The sequence below is a fragment of the Cinclus cinclus genome, chromosome 4, assembly GCF_963662255.1.
Source record: "Cinclus cinclus chromosome 4, bCinCin1.1, whole genome shotgun sequence".
Lineage (NCBI taxonomy): Eukaryota > Metazoa > Chordata > Aves > Passeriformes > Cinclidae > Cinclus > Cinclus cinclus.
Window position 1 is genome coordinate 59,883,280 of NC_085049.1, and position 18,348 is coordinate 59,901,627.

Below are 18,348 nucleotides of genomic sequence, written 5' to 3' on the forward strand. Positions count from 1 at the left end.
TCTCTCATCCACTTGAAACTGTGACCTGGCAGCAGTTACAACTGAAGTGTATTGCAGCAATCATCTTCAGCCACAAAAGCCAGTGAGACATGTCGCAATGGCACCATTGACCACAGCTTTCCAAAGCTCAGATTTGACCCACAGAGTCCAAAATGTGTTCAGGACCAAGGTACCTCAGAGGTGGCTTCATTATAGGTGGAAAACATAAGGATGCTGAAATAGCTTGTGTCCTGTGGCATGAAGGAAGAGAAGGCAACCAACCACATCATGGACAAGCACAGGTTTAGCTAGTTCTGCATTTCTTTCCTGTGAGCCTGAAATCAAGTCTGGATGTGTTTAACATGAAAAATAAATCCTATCTTTAGGTGAATTTTCTTGAGGAAAAAAGAATACAAGCAAATTCCTTAGAACCACGAGACTTCCCATGCTCTCATCACTGGATTGAAGGGTTTTTTTCCCCAAAATCTTTCAGTGTAAGGATACCCACCCAAAAGGCTTTGTGTAATGACAGTGAGAATACAGGCAGGCTAATTTGAACACCACCCACTGCTGCATCTCCGGAGAAAGCAGCATCCATCCTAAAGACAGTTTTTGAGATGCCCAGGATGCTGATGACAGTGTGACAAGGAATAGCTCCCAAGAAGGTGCCAGGATCTGTTCTTAGGATTTATGAGTTTTATCCTACCCCTCATTTTTTCCCCTGCCTATGGATACCTATACCCTCACTATCCCTGATACTAAAACTGTAAACCACATTAAACACGAAAGCATAAATTGATAGAGATGCTGACAGAATTAACCATTTCCAGAGAGTTCTGTCTGAAGTCCTGCTGCTGAGAGCAGTAGATCTGAGTTCATTCTACCTTTGGATCATAGTTCTATTTTGTGGTGTTTCTCTGCTTGCTCTTCAGCAACCTCCAAGTCTTTGGTAAGTTCCAAGATGTTGATATCCAGCAGCCTAAGAGCCAGTAACAGCCTAACAGCTTCACTCCTTCTTAGTGTGCAGATTCCTTTACAGCTTGCATAAGGTAGAAGGAGCCACAATCTGCCTATTTACTCCTGTCAGTTTGGGAGATGTGGGAAAAAGAATGGTATTTTGGGGCAGGTCATTGCAAACTGAATACTGAATAAAGATGGTTTTCTGGGAAAGCAAAAGGCAGACGTTGCCTCAGAGGAAGAGAGAAGATAATATGATGAGAGAAAAGAACTGGAGATAATGAGGCACTGAAAATCTGCAAAAGAAAGGAAAAAAGATAGCAAAAAGCCAAGTGAGAAGAACCTGGAGGGCAGAGAGGAGGGAAGATGGGTGAACACATTAGATCTCCCAGTACTGACTTGCCCTTCAGCTTAGCAGACCTGTGTGTGGAAGCTCAGCTGGAGCTGGAGTGCCAACTCCAGATCACAGTTAACCAATTACTTAGGATCTCAGTGCCCTGCTGAGCCCCCAGCCAGACCCAAGCATGCTGTTGCCCACTGGTGTGGACACTGACTGTCTGGATGGGATGTGAGTAAGATATGAAACTGCCCTGACAGTGTAGCTGACCAAGTGGCCCAGACATAAGATGGGGAGTTCCTGCCAGGTAGTTAAATAAAAAGGAAAGAGAGCAAGGGGAAGGCCTGGGTAGCTGGGTTGAGAGGTGATGTAGGCAGTGCATGAGATTTTGTACAGATAGGAGGAGGGAAGGATGCTTGTGGGGTAAGAAATTACCGGCACCATCTCCTGATATGCTGCAAGTCCAACCTGCAAATAATACAAAATGCACAACGTTTGACCGCATTCAGTCTCAGGTAGTTTTTCCCTTTTGACCTTTCCTCCTATTTTGAGATGGTCTCTCTCTTAACTTGCTGAAAGTCTCCTTTTAGGAGGTACTAACAGCAAAGCACTTAGAAGAAGGAAAAAAAAAAAAACAACACCACAAAAAGAGAAAGCCAGGAGGACTAAACCAACACACAAAAATCCCCCAGCCCTGTTCCTCTGCTCCCCTCAAGAAAAACAAAACAAACCAAACCAAAAACAAACAAAAACAAACACCTTCAGTGGTTTAGAGCAATCAGAGGCTGCTTTAGTTGCACTCTTACGAGAAAAATTAGCACAAATTAGCCCCTTTGCATGAAGCGGTGGCAAGGCCCCTCCTTCCCCTACCAGAGCAGGGCTTTTCTCAGTAAAGAAGAGAAACTGCTTTCCAGGAAAGCGAAGGTACAGGGGCTGCCCGGAGCGCGGTGACCCAGCGCGGCTGCGGGGAGCCGGGTGCCGCGGCTTGCGGGCTGCCAGCCCCGGCACGGGGCGGCTGCGTGCCCCGGAGGATGGAAGGAGCGAGGGGAGCCAGAGCCAGCCGCGCAGGGCACACGTCTTCATGCCAGTCTGCAACACCATCTGCTTTCCCCCACGGCTGCCGCGGAACACGAGTTCTCACTCGTTGCCAGTCCCTGCCCCTGGTTCACTTGAGGGAAGAAGACCTAGCAGACAGCGACCTTCTAGGTTTTCAAACAAAGCATCAGGCTGCATAATCTGGAAGGTATTTAGGTCAGATTTAAGCAGCTGCAGTCTTTTATAACTGTACAGCAAACCACTCCCTCACCTCTGAATCTTGCCCACATGTCAAACTCTGGAGTAGTGCAGGACAATCCAGGACAGAGGAAACGAGGTACGAGCCTTCCACAGCACTGGACCCAGGTGTGAGCTCCTTGAGGCTCTGTGACCACATAAATCCATGGCCACCCCAATGCTGGGTAACTTCTCCCAATATTGCTGCCCAACAGACATGGAGGTGGCAGCTCAGACAGGGATTTCATTGTATCCTTGAGGTCTATTGCCTCTTCCTGTTGTTATCCCACATTTTCAGGACATGTCACTGGAGGCCAAAATGGGTGGATCTTGCTCAAATCCCTTTGTTCAGAATCATTCAGTTGGAACATGCAGCCTCAGTCCTGCCCATGCTTTCCCAGGTTTTGTCCCCCCCCCCCTCAACTGAGGTGGGAGGTGATGCTGAACCCCACTCACAGGACACAGGCACCAAGTTCACTCAGTTCAGGCATTTCTCCAAAGCAGACAAAAACAGCCGGGAGAGGCTGTTTGCAGGGAGCAATCCAAGACACAGACCCTACAGCAGAAAGGTCCTAAGTCATTGTTTGAACTAGAAACAGGGGCTTCCTCAGCTGAGAAATCCAAGCCTCTAAATGAAGTAAAGCAATGTAAAATGCAAGGAGTATAGCTATGGACTATAATTTTGGGAGTGACTGTACCAAAAGCATTGCAGGCTGGTACCGTCTGACAGTAGTGTCTATTGCAGTAGACTGATTTCCAGACCACTGTGCTTTCCAGATGATCACAGGACAAAGAACTCTGTCACATTAATCATTGTTGTTTTGTTAAACATCCCATCTTCATTAAAAAACTGCCAATGGTTGGAAAGCTGCCAGCACCCTAAGTAAACCACTGAAGTATTTAACTCCTTTGCCCATTACTGAATGTATACCTCCTCTCTAGATTGTTTTTTTACTGTGCCATTGTTAGGCAGTATAACAACTGGATGAGCAAAAATGCGATGCTACATAGGTATACTAAGGCTTTGATCATATTGGTCCTAAATGCTTCTCTCTCCTAAAATGCGTTCCAACTCCTTAACAGGCCTTAAAGCTCTGCCAGGAAGCCTCTCCAACTTGCTCTCTTCCTCATTGAATCATAGCTGTCAAAACTGGGAATTCTTTCACACCAGTAATCACCTCCATGGAATTAGCAGACACAATATAATCTCCTGCAATATAATCTCATTAACACCTGTTCCGCATTCTCCGCTTATACATCGGAGAATGGAATTAGCCTTTCTGACTGCACTGGCAGCTCACATTCAGCTGCTGCTCCGCTGTGAGTCAGTCCTTCACCAGAGTCACTTCTTCCACAAACAGCACTGCCAGATGAAAAGTGTGGCCCGGGTGGAGTAACTCACCACTGGACTGTTTCAAAAACCCCCTTTACATGATTGTATCAACTTTAATATTTTGACATTTGCTATCTAGTCAATTCTCAGTCCGATTACTACAAAATATGTTAATTTGGTATCATTCCAGTATTTTAAAAATCAAAACACAGTGTAAGACTCTATCAGTTTCCTTGCTGGAGAGCTATTATTTCAACAGCTTCTGCTTTTGTCAGCCAAATCCATAACCCAAATCTATAATTTACATCCCCAGAAGTTCCCAAGCAGTTTTATAGATTCTTTTCCATAAACTTATGAAACTTAGTGTTAACTAGAACTTTCCTTATTTTTAAAGGATCCCAGTATGTGCTTTTTCTTTATTCTGTCTGAGGTCAACAAGGGGCTGGTAGGCCTGTAATTACAAGTGTCAGATTACTTATGGTTTTCATTATTATTTCATCTCAGCCTATAGAGAATCTGCCAGATTAAGTAAAAGACAGTTAAGTCTAGACAAGAGTTGGAAAGAAACTTCTCTTCTTCCCTTGCCACTTCATACATTAAAATAGGTGCATGATCTAAAGTTGGGTTTGGGTTTTCTAGAGATCTGGAGAGTAGCTCACCTCACAAGTTAATCTAAACAGGCCCAGGGGATGGGAACCAGCAGAGACTCCTGAATCTGTCCCAAATGTAGTAGAGTTCGTGATTAAGGAGGAAATGGAAAGCTGAGACTGGAAAGAGTTTATTTGTACGATAAGTACTCATATATAATTTATATGCAATAAATGTTTCTAGCTATTTCATTAGTTGCAAATAAAGTGATACAAATGTGCACCACTTGGACCTGATGCATGGTGTGTGCCTGGGGCTGCTTCCAGCTGAATGGTGGTGGTTCATGTGGGAATGTTTTAAACTCCCCAGCAGCCCCACTATCCAAATTATGCTGCAGGTGAATCCCTGAAGCAGATGCACTCCACTTTTCCAACCACTCATTGCTTGGCTTAAAACAAAGATTTCCATTTAAACTATCATATTGGCTCAGACTGTGGTGGGTAAAGAGCCAGCATTTCTTTGTCTCTCCCACCTTCTCACAGCTGGAGAGCTCTGGAACAACTGAGTTTAGTTCAGTTGGTTACAGCACGATGCAAATAAACAAGGAGCACAACAGGTCTGGAGCAAGGGGGAGAAACCAATTTAAGCCATCACAGAATTTTTTTGCACTTGATATGTATGCAGCTTTTTCCATCAGAAATTCACATAAATTAAATTCAACAATTAATTCGGGAAAATTGACGAGAAAGTATACCACACAAGGTACCTGGATGAGTCCTTTGCTGTTGAGCAGAGCCCAGAGATCATGAGATACTATCCCACTGCAACTCTCCCCACCTGGGGAGCTCGTTTAAACTCTCGAGACTACCTGGGACCATCTCTAAGGCAAGCAAGATTTGTAGATGAAGCTCAAACTAAAGCCTGTGAGTCAGCATGTTGGAGCTGCTTGCATGGTAACGTGCTTGCCTGTGATCACTTTTATTTTCCTGTCTACTCTAGATTGCAGCATATGCTCACAATATGGGGCTTTATATCAAAGTGTGTCCTCTATATATCCTCTGAAAGAAATCAGTTAAGCTAGCAATAGCACGCTTTTTAAAATTTGTATAACCGCACAAAAGAAATTGGGGTACAGGACTATTACTAATAAATCAACGTAAATAGATCAATATGTCAGTACTTCAGTGTTTGAATCCAACCAGCTATAGGGAATTTGTCCCCTGGTAGCAATCAATCTGCTGTACTTAAAGTTTCCTCACCAGATCTGCAGCTAGCACAAACTGATCAATGCTGTTCCAAGTCAGCAGAGCATAACAGCTTTGCATGTCCCAGTGTTCACCCTTGCAGATCTCCTGCTCCTTTGCAAGGACAGAGAGGTTAAATCACCCTTTGCTAAGCACATGGGATATCTCACACTAACTCACAGCTCTTTATTCAAAACCAGCTTTTCTTACCACCAGTCCAGTTTAGCCCAGCCAACACCTCAGCACCTTTCCAGGTGGAGTCTTGTTTGGTCCTCCACGAGCAGCAATCCCACTGCAGTGGCCTGTGGCACTAAGTAGAAGTAGATGCAGAAAAATGAATTCTGTGAGCCATCCAAATTCTGCTGTGCATCCTGCATAGGACCCTCTCCTTGGGGGCTTTTCCAGGCTATGCTGGGGGAGATGCACTGTCTCGTAAGATGTTGGGCTGCTCTTTTACAGGGGTGAATAGCATTGCTAGAGAAGCTGTGAGGATAGCTCAACAGTCTGGCTTTGGCTAATAGGGTGACAGTCCTGCCACTAAGGGAAGGGTACAGAGCACATACCAGCGTAATCTTCTCCACTTGGAGCTCTATCTGAAATCACCCATTCTCCATAATTTCTGTGATGAATTTCTCCTTTCCCATCAGGTGGCTGCTGATGGAGCCTCCTACCAGAACTGATGTAGGATGCAAGTCACAGGAGCCCAACATCACTAGAGAATGCATTATTCCCACCTAAGTCCCAGAATAATCTCTGTGACCCAAAGCAATGAGAGCCCAGATCCTACTGGCTGCTGGAATGGGGGAGAGAACCCAGTGTGGCAGTCCAAGACCTGTGGGTGACGATGAATATACTGCTAGGTCAAGCATTTACAGCAGGATCCCAGGATTATCCCAAACAAGGCTTGTGCCCAAAAGACAGTATTAGGTAGAGGTAAGGGCTGACAGGTAAACAACTTGGGTAGCTACCACCTACCTACAAGCTCAGTCCAGAGCTTTTGCCTCATAACAAGCTCTGTGGGACCAGCTCCAGCATGCAGCTTCCAGAGGATGTTGCTTGTGGGTACAAGTTCTTGGAAGTGAAGTTCCCCATGCCCCAAGCACAGGTGGTAGCCAAGGCCTGGGGCTAACCTGTGCTGTTCTTTCATGGCTGGCTGGACAGTGCCACTACCTTCAGTGGGCTCATTTCACTGCTCCCCAGAAGTGGGTCTGGCTCATGAGTAGCAATGGATTTTCCCAGCCATGACCTGTTGTCCCATCAATCACCGGAGTGTGTGCCAACAGTCCACATTACTTCTCATGGCACAGGGTCCTCTTCAAAAATCATGCCATAGACTGAAGAACCACAAGCCTGGCAGCAGCCACTGCCTAACAATTACACTGCCGTCTGGTGGCTTCTTTAGGAGGAATTCCAGGAATTCACAGGAGAGCCCTGCCCTCCATTAGCAGCAGCTGCTATTTGATTATTGATCATTATTATTGAATGCCTTTTACAAATCTGTTCTGCCAAGCTGTCTCTTGCTTTTCACTTTTTGTAATCAGCCACCACCTCTGACTGTTGTAGGAGAGAAGTTGTAGAAGTTACTTTGGCCTCTCTCCTGCAAGGCTCCCCAGCCCTTGTAGTCTGCTTTCCTGCTCTTCCAGTATGGAGGCCTAAGAAAAAACAAAGCACTGGACACTTGGCAAACCTGTAAAAATTCATGTTCTGATTTCCTTTCTAATGGCTTACATGGAGAAGAGGCCATGAGCTACACAGTGCTCTTGTTTCTTCTCAGTGATGGGTCCCCAAGGTTACATTTCAACTGTCCTGGTGCAGAGCCCATTTTGCCAGGATGAGTTAGAGCTAGGCAGGAGAAATAGGACTCTAAGCTTCTACACTGGTTTCTTTCAAGCTTTTTAGGCTGTTCTGAAAATATATTGTGTAATTTAGGAGACTGATGCGATGAACTGAGCACAGGGCCTTCAATTACCAATATAAAATTATTCCTTAAGAACATACATTTATTCTGCTTCCGTCAGCTGTTCCAGCAAGGGGTCCCACTGCTCACAGTGAGATTTGACTTTGCTTCCTTTGACCACAGAGTCCTTGACTGAAGAGAAATGGTTGTGGTCTAGCATTAGGGCTAGCAGACTGACTGCTGGATGGAACGAGAGACACCAGCAAGCAACCATACTTGGTTATTGGCTTCCTTGAAACTTGGGTCTATGCAGACATCACCTTTTTGGGCAATTAATGAGGCAAACTGTATAGAAACCTCTCCGTCTGAGAGGAGTCTGTTTTCACAGGAGTGAAGTGGCTAAGGCAGCGCTGTCCGCTGTGCATCTCTGGCAGCTTGGCCTTGTAGTAGAGTCAGTTTACTGTTATGGGCCACAGTATGGGAGGGTGACTTGTCCCTGAAGCAACACAATTTCAGCAAGCGTTAGGAGTTCAGAAGAGTCTTTCTATCAGAGAGTGACAGAAGTTCAGTGTTAGTGTCAAGCGCTGGGTCTCTTTGATGTCAATATGAAGCTCCTGGGTCACAGTTAAAACACCTCACACTGTGTCACCACAGTGCAGGCAGTTTCCATCACCAGTAATGTGTCTTCCGGAGGCAGTCAAGGATGCAGCCATAACTCCTTGATTTCGACACCTCAGAGATTCCCATCACGCCCAGGAGTTTGTTGGCAGCTCCAGACCCCGCAGTCACCGTAAAGTCCCCGTTCCTCTCACCGAGCCCGGCGCGGGCAGAGGCGGGGGCGGAGGCCGGGGCGCCCCAGGGAGGCGGGCAGCGGGGCGGTGCAGCCGGCCCGATCTGCCCTGCCCTGCTCGGCCCGGCCCGGCCCCGCCGCCTCTGCTCAGCCGGCCCGGCCGCACGGAGCGGTAGGAGGGGGCCGGGGCGCCGCGGGAGGGCGGTGAGGGGACAGGGGGCCGGGCGGCGCCCCGGGAGCTGCTCTCGGCGCCGGCCGGGTTCGGTCTCCGGGCAGCCCTTCCCCGGGGCCGGGAGCAGGACCGGGCACCGGGCGCTCCAGGGCGCCCCGAGGCGAAGGCCCGGCTGTAGCGGCGCCTCCGGCCGGCTCAGGGAGGCCTCACCCCGGGGCCGGGGGTACCCCAGGGCCGGAGAGCCCCGCTGGCCCGGGCAGAATTGCCTGGGGAGGGCCGTCAGGCTCTGCCAGGAGCCCTCAGGATAGGGCAGGTCCATGGTCACACCGTGGACAGTCAGCCCACTGTTGTTTGTCAGGATCCGGCCCGGAGAGGGCGGCTGGGATCAGACAGAGCCCCGTGATCAGCAGGCAGGGCCACGGCTGCTGGGGCGGGGGCGTTGCTGATGGAGACCGGCACTCCTGCAGCACTGCTCCAGCTGGTCCTGGGCCAGGCTTAAACCCACTCGTGGGGAACCCCAGGCTTGGCTGATTGGGACCGTCGGGGCCCTGACAGCAGCCTACCCCCTCTGTCCTCACTCCTTAGAGAGGTATGGGCTTAAGAGGGACTTGCTGGAGAGCGATTTAATTGCTGTGCGGTCTCAGAGAGCTATTTAAGGGAGCAGATACGCAAGACAAGTCACTTGGAAGGGGATATGACGTGAGAGACTTGAGGATAGGGACAGTCGGGTTGCCCATGGCTTGGGGGTAAAAGGGAAATGTTTAAACCACCATTGGAAGGTCGCCAAAGGCTGGGTTCACTCAGGAGCTGGCGCTTGAGCAAGGGTCAGTGATTGCCAGGTAGATGAGATGGTTTGAGGTTGAGCAAGTGCCTGGCAGGCTGTGGGCCCATATCCCATGCGAAGGTCCCTGGTCCTGAGGGGTGCACAGGCAGGTGGCAGCACTGACCTGCTGTGTAGCATAGAGCCAGCTGCTCTTGCAAATGTGCCAACCAAGGGTGTGAAAGAGAAGCACCAAGGGAAAAGAGGGCCGGGTGGTAACAGTCTAATGCTGGAGGCAGCATCCTTATTCCCCAGATTTTCTTTCTGGTCCAGGACAGGTGCCTGGCTGACTGCAGCTAGCTGGGGGAATTCTGCATGGTTCCCTCTTGCCATAGCTCCTGTGCCTTCTGGTCGGGTTGCAGCTGCTGCAGAGACAGAGAGAAGGCTTTCTCCTCCTCGGCAGGGAAAGCTTATTTCTTCCTAGGAGCATAGCTAGTACGTGCTGGGAGGAGGATTCCCCAAACAGGCAGTCAGGAATGGCAACTTGGGATGTTGAACAGGGAGCTACAAATCAGCAAGCTGCTAATTAAGACCACAGGAGACTGGTGAGTTACTACAGACCTGTATTACTCTTTTCAGAGCTCTAGACCATTAACAAGACCCCTGGGACCTACTCCAAGTACGTGACTCTCCAAGGACATCACCCTGTTTTAGGCATGTTCTCAGAGTTGAAGTTCCCTGTGCCCTGGGGACATGTGGCAGCCAAGGCCTGGGGACCCTCGGAGGGACACCCTGTGCTGTGTTTGCATGGCTGGTTGGATAATGCCAACACCTTTGACAAGCTCATTCCACTGCTCCCCAGAGGTAGGTCTGACTCATCAGGATGGCTTGTGCTGTGTGGCTGGGCTGCATATCTGATACTCTTTCCCTTTCAGGTTGTTATTATGTTGCAATGGATTTTTCTGGCCATGGTTTGTCATCCCACCGACCTGCAGGCTGCCCCTACCATTTCCTGGACTATGTGACCGATGTGCGCCGCGTGGCAGCAGGTGGGTAGTTGAAGGAACCCTCGAGGGAGTGCTTGTGAAGGGGGTGCTCTATTAGTCCTGCTCTTTCCAACAAGCGAGCAGCATTTTCTGCCAGGAGAGGAATCAGTTCCCCCTGCTTCTCAGTTTGATGTTAGGCAGTGCTTTGTGATTGAATAAGCATCCCTCTTTCTCACTGTTTTGGGAAGAAACTGGGTGTTTCTGAAGTGTTTCTATACTAAAAAAGCAGTAGTGGTGAAGTGGTGGATGCAGCTAAATAGTTTTGCCAGACTGGCTTTTTGTAAGCAGTCAGTGACCCCTAACCGGTGTTAGGTGCAAGTTGGAAACTTCTGGTTCTCCCTGATGGCAGTTTGCTACTGGCTTTAGTATCACACAAAGAAATCTGAAAGTCAAAGTGTCTTGTACTCCCCAAAACTCTTGATGTAACTGTCTATCTGTATACCTTGGCATGCGTGTTTTACATTCCCCATTCAGTACACAAAAGAGCCTCTAGAAGCTCTCAGATGTTACAGAGAGTAAACACCATCTTTCAGAGTGGTATATGTCAGATGGGCAGCACTGATAAAGCTGTATTCTCCTATTTTCCACTCCCAGAGTGCCCTAAAAACGGACTGAAGATCCTGATGTGCTAAATGGTGCAGAAAGCTTTCACTTGGAATCATACTTTCCTCAGTGCAGCAGACCTGGCTCTGTGTCCTCACACGTCTTGCAGAATGCCCTGCAAGATGCTCTGTCAGGGTTTCTCTCTTCTACCAGATGCTACCCAGTCAGGCTCCTCTGCTTCTTGCCAGTCTCATCCATGTCTGGCAGTGAATGGGACTTTGCTGGAGTTTGTTGGACACACAGAGAGAGCTTGAGAGCTATATGACTTAACTACCATGGGAATGAGGTGATGAATGCTCTTTTTCTTCAAAATCGGCCTACTTAGCTGCTTAGTTTCTGGATTAAGAACCAAATGTGGCACTGCAAAAGCCCTCCTGAGAGAAAGAGCCCATGTTTGCAGTGAAGCAGCAAGATGTTGCTGCTCTGGTTTCTAACGTAGTACTGTCTGTTTTTCTCTGTTGCCATTTAAGCCTTGCAGTGGAGACGGTTCACCCTGATGGGTCACAGTATGGGTAAGTGGCTCTAGTCCTTGTAAAATGTGAGATTAGTAGAAAGTAGTAGATAATTAACTTCCAAGCCATGCTGCTGGGAGCTGAGTTGGAATGCTTATTATATTATGCAAAGTACGAGGTTCTTGCTTGATTGATTCAAAAATCTGTGCCCGTATTTGAAATGCCTGTTTTCAAGAACCTGCAGTACAGACAGTGGTTATTCTTGCTGTGAGTATTTCCCCCACTCACAGGAGGGAACAGTGATTGGCAAAGAGGGGTGGTCTCTGAAGGAGAATCCACAGAAGGCCTTCCTGCCTGGTCCCCACAAAGCCTGGGAATGACAGCCCATTTGGTGGGCTATAAAGCTGGCTGAGGGGAACTGGATGCCAGGATCCATCCCTTTAAGCTTGGAGTATGATTTGATTTTGCCACAATTTGGAGTTTGCTCCCCAGGCCTGCTCTCATCACAGCTAACAGGACCTGCACACCAAGGCATTTTAAACAGTAACTCCTCCTTGGCCTTTGCTGCCTGAGGGAGGTGGGAATGGCACAAGATGGGGAATACAGCAGGTCAACACCCCTAGTCTCTGCCTGCATGTTGCAGGCTGGGAGAGCTCTCCTCTGTACTGGAGTTTTGTCCCACAGTACAATGCACATTTTTATTTTTCTGAGGCAGTTGCTGCTGTGGGGAAGGCAAATTTCTGTTACCCGGAGCTGTTCTGTGCATTCCTGAGCACCCTTTTCTCTTTTGCAGGTGGGGCTGTGGCAGGAATGGTAAGTAAAGCATAATTTCTTCATGGGGTTGTGATTTCTGCAGCTGCAACAACAAATGGGAGAGGAATGAAGGGACAGGTCTGGATCTCAGGGGAGGAGAGGCCGTTCCCTGACCTACTCCCATGCAGCAGGATAAAGACATCACTCAGTGCTCAGCTTTTCATTCTCTTATTGTTTCATTTCTCCTCAGTTCTGTTTCCTTTACCCTGAGATGGTGGACAAGCTGATCCTGCTGGAAAGTCTTGGCTTTCTTCTAGCTCCAGAGGTTAGATCTCATGTGTCCTTCCCTTTTTTAAAATACTAAATAGATTTTTTTCTTTCCCTCACCTGTTCAGAGAAAACACTGATGTGACCACTTCCTGGCAGGTCACACAAGTCCCAGGGCTCTTCCTTTTGGCAGGCACTGATCTGCTCCTTGTTGCACAGACTGAAGTCTGTCCTTAGGGTGGCCCTTGGGGCACACTTGGTAGAGCTCCACATCCTGCAGTCCCTTAGTCCCTGGAATTTGCTTGTCTGTGTCAAGCCCTTGTACAAAGGAAACTGGAACTTCTGTCCAGGCAACTTCCAGCTGAGGTTTTTTTTTTGCCAACAGCTTGTTGGGGGATCTGGGTACAAGGTTGGCAGATTTCTTTTTCTGTTCTTGGCAGTTCATAAAGCTACGTTCCCAACTTTCCATCATTGATATCAATGCTGGAGCTTTTGCTGGCAGTAGTGGGCCAGAAGACCTGTCAGTCTAACATAAAATACCGAATTTTGGAGAGTTGTCGTCAACTCAGAAGTGAGGTAGGAAGGGTTAGAAAAGATGGCAAGGATAAAAAGTTAGTAAATTCATTACAGCAGTATTAATGTTCTCTTCTCCCAAAAATGGGCATTTTTAATAAGATATCCATAACTGGTACCAGTTCTGAGGGATGTTGAAGGGTGAAATTCCCTCTTCCACTCTCCAATAAGGGGTAAAACCATTCAAAAGAAAGGGGTTACTCCTCTGCCTCTCTGTGTTTCAGGACACTGAGGCATGGCTGAAATCAAAACGGAGGGTGATTGACAGACTACTCAGTCTGGAGGCAAAGCAGCAAACTCCCAAAGCACGGAGCCCCGAAGCAGCATTGCAGAGGTGGGTTCCCTTCCATCCTTTTTGTTTACTGCCTGCCCTCACCTTGACAGAGTTACAGCTGCACAAATGAGAAAGGAAAACTGTCCCTGCATTTTGCCTTTCAAGTCCTCTTCTGGAATCCCAGCAAAACCTTTTGCTTCTGCAGCCAGAAACTGCTTCTTCTTGCTCCTTTCTGAAGCAGCCTGCGAGCTGTCACCTTGTCATGCCATTTTTGCTTCACTTCCTCCTTTTTCCCAGCATCACAATCTCTCTGCCATGTCTCCCTCAGGCTTTTAGAAGCAAACAGCCATCTGACAGCAGAGGGTGGGGCAATCCTGCTGCAGCGAGGAGCAACTGAGACACCCGCTGGTAAGGAGCTGTGTGGTGCTGGGACATTGCTGGGTGTGGGAAGGGACTGGTGCCAACAGCCATTGTCTTCTGCAGGGTACAGGGTGCCCTAGCTATAGATTTACACAGCCTAAATGGGATCAATTAAGTCTGGAGACAGAGTTCTCCATTCCCAGCAACTGGGCTTGGTGCTCAAATCCTAGAACAGCTAAAGAAAACCAATTTTAAAAAGAAGTGTGAATTATTCCTATTCCTCCCATCTCAAAAAGGCTTAGGCAGACCCCAAAAGTGAGTTAAAACAGAACAACTCCTGCTCCTATGAAACATAAAAATCTTCTATTTTTCATTCCAGGACTGGTGTATAACAGAGACATGAGAGCCCGTATGGTAAGCACTGCTTTTCTGATGTGCTCCCTGCTGCTTTGGAGTCCTGAGCTTACAGAATACTCAGACAGATGATGCCTGCTTACTGAGCTAGGCCCTGCCTGCACCCAGCCACTTTATGCTTCCCCAATTCCCACATGTCCTTTAAATGCTGCCTTTTAAAAAGCCTGCATTTGATCATTGATTTAGCTTACAGAGTCACTGGAAAATGTTACCATTTGTTTTTTCAGAAGTTCCTCTGCCACAGGGCCTCCTGGTTACATTTTCCTGCTATTGTAACTGTTCAGGCAGATGGATGGATGCTTTCTATCACCTTCTTTGACAGATGACCTGAATAAGAAGGGGAGTGGAGCAAAGTCCTTAGGTTTAGTATTTTGATAGTTTTGTGCCACTTTTGAGCAAATAAGGCTGCCTTTACCTGTGCTACTGCCAGATATGGAAGCCAGGGTAATGCACTCTCTCCTTTTTAGTAAAAGGATTTTTAAAGCTTTTCTCTGAGATCATTCCCATATGTACTGCAGCCCAGCAGGCAATGTTGTTGGCAGCCCTGAAACACAGGTGGACAGAAGAAGCCTTTGCAGAGCCAGCTAACTCCTGTGTGCAGCCTGGATGCTTGTCATGTCCCAACGTGGAAGCTTCAGGGCCACAGTTACTTCCACCTTCAGAGCCACTTGTGCAGGAGGGCTTGGGGACACCCTCTGCCCCCAGCTGCTGTCCCTGACCTTTGCCACTTTGTCTCTCTTTGCACCTGCAGCAGAGTCGAGAGTTCTTCACGGTGGAGCAGTGTGTGAAGCTCCTGCAGAAGATCCAGGACCGTGTTCTCATAATTGTGTGAGTGAGGCACAAACCATACCAACCCTTGCTGTCTCCCTCAGTGGAAAGAATGAAGGTTAGGAAGAAGTCCTCCACTACCCCTTCCTCTGCACCAGTCATCCAGACTTTTGGCCAGCTGGTGGAATAGTACAACTTCACATGTGAGAAGTATTTTCCAGTTGCCCACCACTGCCCTGGGTTGGGCAGGCTCCTGGAGAAGGCAGAGAGCAACTGGAACATCCTCCCAGCCTGTCACTCTATTTTCAGGCTGGGACTCCCTGGTGCAAGGCTGACTGAGGAAATATTAGTCCTGCTCCATCTTCCCCAGCCTCTTGGCTTCACCATTCCACCTCATAACTTTCCATTCCTTGGCACTACAGCAAGGGGCCATCCTGGCAAATGTGACCCTTCACACCTACTTGCTATCCTCCTGATCTGACTCTACCCCAGTCAGCAACCCAGCCTGCCCCCTTCTCCAGGCCCCAAAAACCTCTTGCCTGAGCAAACAGGTGAAACTACAGCAGTCTCCATCTGCTGCAGCTGCTCCTGAAGCCCCTGGTCTGACTGAGCTCCTGCAAGCTCCCTCCTGTGGCAAGCAGCTCTGGGGACATGGCCAGTGGCTTGCAGAGTCCCACAAGCTGTTAAGCTGTCTGCACAGCTTGTTCTGTGAGTCGTTCTTTGCCTTTTCCCATCTCCTTGGAGGGCAAGGTGTGCAGGGCTCTGTTAAACAGAGGTGCTGTTAAAAGATTGTCTAGAAAACAAGAGGAAGCACTAGCAGTTGAGAAAAGAGGTGCACTTCTGGCTTCTCTGATCTGTTTTAGTATCATAAGAGGTTCAGGTTGTTCCTGTTTGTCCAGAAATGTAACATTGTGATGAGCTTAAGTCCTCTGGGCCATAGAAATGCCTTTGAGCCTGGGATGTCTGCTTGTTCCATCACCAGCACAGTAGGAGACAGTATGATCTTAGCTCTGCAGGAGATCTAATGCTGACTTCTCCAGCACAACTGCCTTGGCACCTCCCTCTCTGAGCAGGGCATAACCTGGTTAAATAAGCAGCAAGGAGAGCCATAAGGGACTGAGGGAAGGGATGTGGAAACTCTAAGCAAGGAAAAAGTTAATAGCAGAAGGTAGAAAGGGGCAGGGAATGATGTTCTCAGACCAGTTACAGAGCCAGCCCTAGAAGGACAATATTTAGCCAGTCTCCACCCTGATACCACTAGGCAGTCACCCAAGGTTTTACACAGATAGTTTATAGAAAATAGCTGCTTAGCCAAGCTGTGAGGTGCACTCTGACTACCACGTATGACTCTGTCATCTGCTGTTTGCAAGCAGCCTGGAAAGAACAGTTGGGTCTGTCACCCTGCTGTCTTGGAGACACTGCTTCTGCCCAGGACAGCCACAAAGACAAATGGAGGCATAATGGGTGCTGTACTGAGCCTCACTGCTCTTTTTCAGATCACAAGATGGACTCTTGGTACCACACAACCTACCCAGCAGAAATCACTTTGTGAAAGCCCTGCAGGAGGCATTTGAGTCTACCCTCAAAGAGGTGAGAGCAAGCTTCATCCTTGCACCTTGATTTGCCACCAGCCTGGGAAGCAGCTGACCTTGGTGGACACCCTCCACTAGGTCATTTGTCCTGAAGAGCACAGCCCTCACATGGGCTGGGGGGTGGAGTGGGGGGAGGAAGACAACTTTGTTCCCACTGCTAGAGTCCCAAGTTAGTACTGCCCTCTGGACCCAGCTCTTCCCTGGTTCTCCTATCTCTCTCCTGCCTCACTTGCCCTGTCCCTTCCCGTGAGTGTCACACAGCAAGCAGTGTTTGCCTGAGGGAACACTTTCCTGGTCCACATCTTGTGTCCTTTCCTTCCAGCACATCCAGATAGCCGAAGTGCCTGGGAGTCATTTTGTGCACCTGAACGAGCCCAAGGTGGTATCTGGGATCATCAGCAACTTCCTGACAGCGCAGAACACCAGGGCCAGACTCTAGGAAGCCCTCACAGCTGCAGCGGTCCAGGATAACTGGGAGTTAACAAGCAAGCTCCAGAATTGTCACCATTCCTACCTCGCATCCAACATCAAATTGTGATAATCTTTCCTCTGCTTAGCTCACTGCAGGGTGGAAACAGGTGTGCGAGGGGTTCTCTGAAGGAGAGCTGAGCAAAGTATCTCATTTACCAAAGGGAGAAGGAATCCTTGCTCTACTTCTAGCTCTGTGAGTTCAGGGATAGAGGCCCAGAGTGGCCTTCCCCTTGGCTTACTCCAAACTTGCACCCTGAAACAGAGCAGAACACAGGCAGAGAGGCATCCTCTGTGATAGCAGCAGCACCACCAGCTTTGGCTCTGCAAGAGAGGTGGCTCATCTTGCTTGCTCCCTGAGGATGGTGTGGACAGGCTGCTCCCAGGATTTAAACTGCTGAAAGACAAGAAAAATGTTCTGCTTCTCTGGTTACTGCCACAGACACCTGAGCTCAGAGGGCCTCAGTGTCTCTGTTCCAGTGTGAGAGCTACTGTTTTTTTTTTTAAGAATCGGCTTAAGTAAGAGCTCACCTCTGCAGAGAAGGCCATTTTAATAAATGCTAGAGAATGTCCCTAATCCTCTAGCTGAAGCAGCTGGGAGAACTACAAATTATGGCAAAGTTGGCAGAGATGATTTCTGTCTTAAATAAAGATTAGTGTTCTAATGTTAAGGCTGTCTTCTTGACTCTATAGGAGAACAAACCTCCTTTCTCTCTCAGGCTGCTCACCCAAGCGGCTAAAATGCGTCTTGGGAGGCAGCAATGTCTGCTTTAGGTAGGCCATATTAAGGATCTGCCTCCAAGTTAAAATGATGCAAAAAATCCACTGAAGCAGGCATGCTCATCATCTCTGCAAGCAATGCAAAACTGTACATGCAGTTGGTTTTTTAGGAGAGGGTAAATCCATCTTATTTCAGCTCTCTGGAATTTACCACCACTTCCACCTTACCACCACTTCCACCTCCATCTCCAGCAAGGCTGCAGGTAGTAAAATAAATGTGTAAAAGCCTGGGGCTGGGTGGGTTACTTCCACCACAGACATACCACTCTGTCCAAAGCTGTACAAATGCTATAGGAGCAGTACAAAAGCACTGCCCCACACCTAAACATGCCTGCCGTCATCCTTACCTCCCTTCTGTGGGCTCAGGACAGGTCAAGTGGAAACAGGGCGTGGAGAGACTGGTTTCTTCTTCCAAACCAGGCTGCTCAAAGTGGCATTTGTTCTTGCAACAGCGCTGGAATATCAGGAATTTTCCATGGCCTGACATGGCTGCAGAGCACGCACAGCTGGATGACTGGGGCACTGCAACACTTGGCCAGGGAGGGAGACTCAACAAGAGAAGGGAGTAGGGCTCTGTACCAAACCACTGATCTTTCCTTGTGGCAACAGGTCACAGTTAGGTTTTTCCTAAAGTCACTTCCCTCCTCCTTCCTTCAATAAAATGTGCAA

General features: G+C 48.4%; 1 protein-coding gene across 1 annotated transcript; it reads left to right on the forward strand.

Moving 5' to 3' along the window:
• Window positions 1-10,011: 10,011 nt before the first annotated feature.
• Window positions 10,012-17,563, forward strand: SERHL2 (serine hydrolase like 2). The gene is made up of 11 exons (XM_062492252.1): window positions 10,012-10,193; window positions 10,265-10,378; window positions 11,449-11,490; window positions 12,224-12,243; window positions 12,434-12,508; window positions 13,248-13,357; window positions 13,626-13,705; window positions 14,037-14,071; window positions 14,823-14,899; window positions 16,336-16,429; window positions 16,754-17,563. Exons 1-11 carry the CDS (start codon window positions 10,046-10,048, stop codon window positions 16,868-16,870), a joined length of 912 nt encoding a protein of 303 aa, XP_062348236.1. The 5' UTR covers window positions 10,012-10,045; the 3' UTR covers window positions 16,871-17,563.
• The last annotated feature ends 785 nt before the right edge of the window (window positions 17,564-18,348 follow it).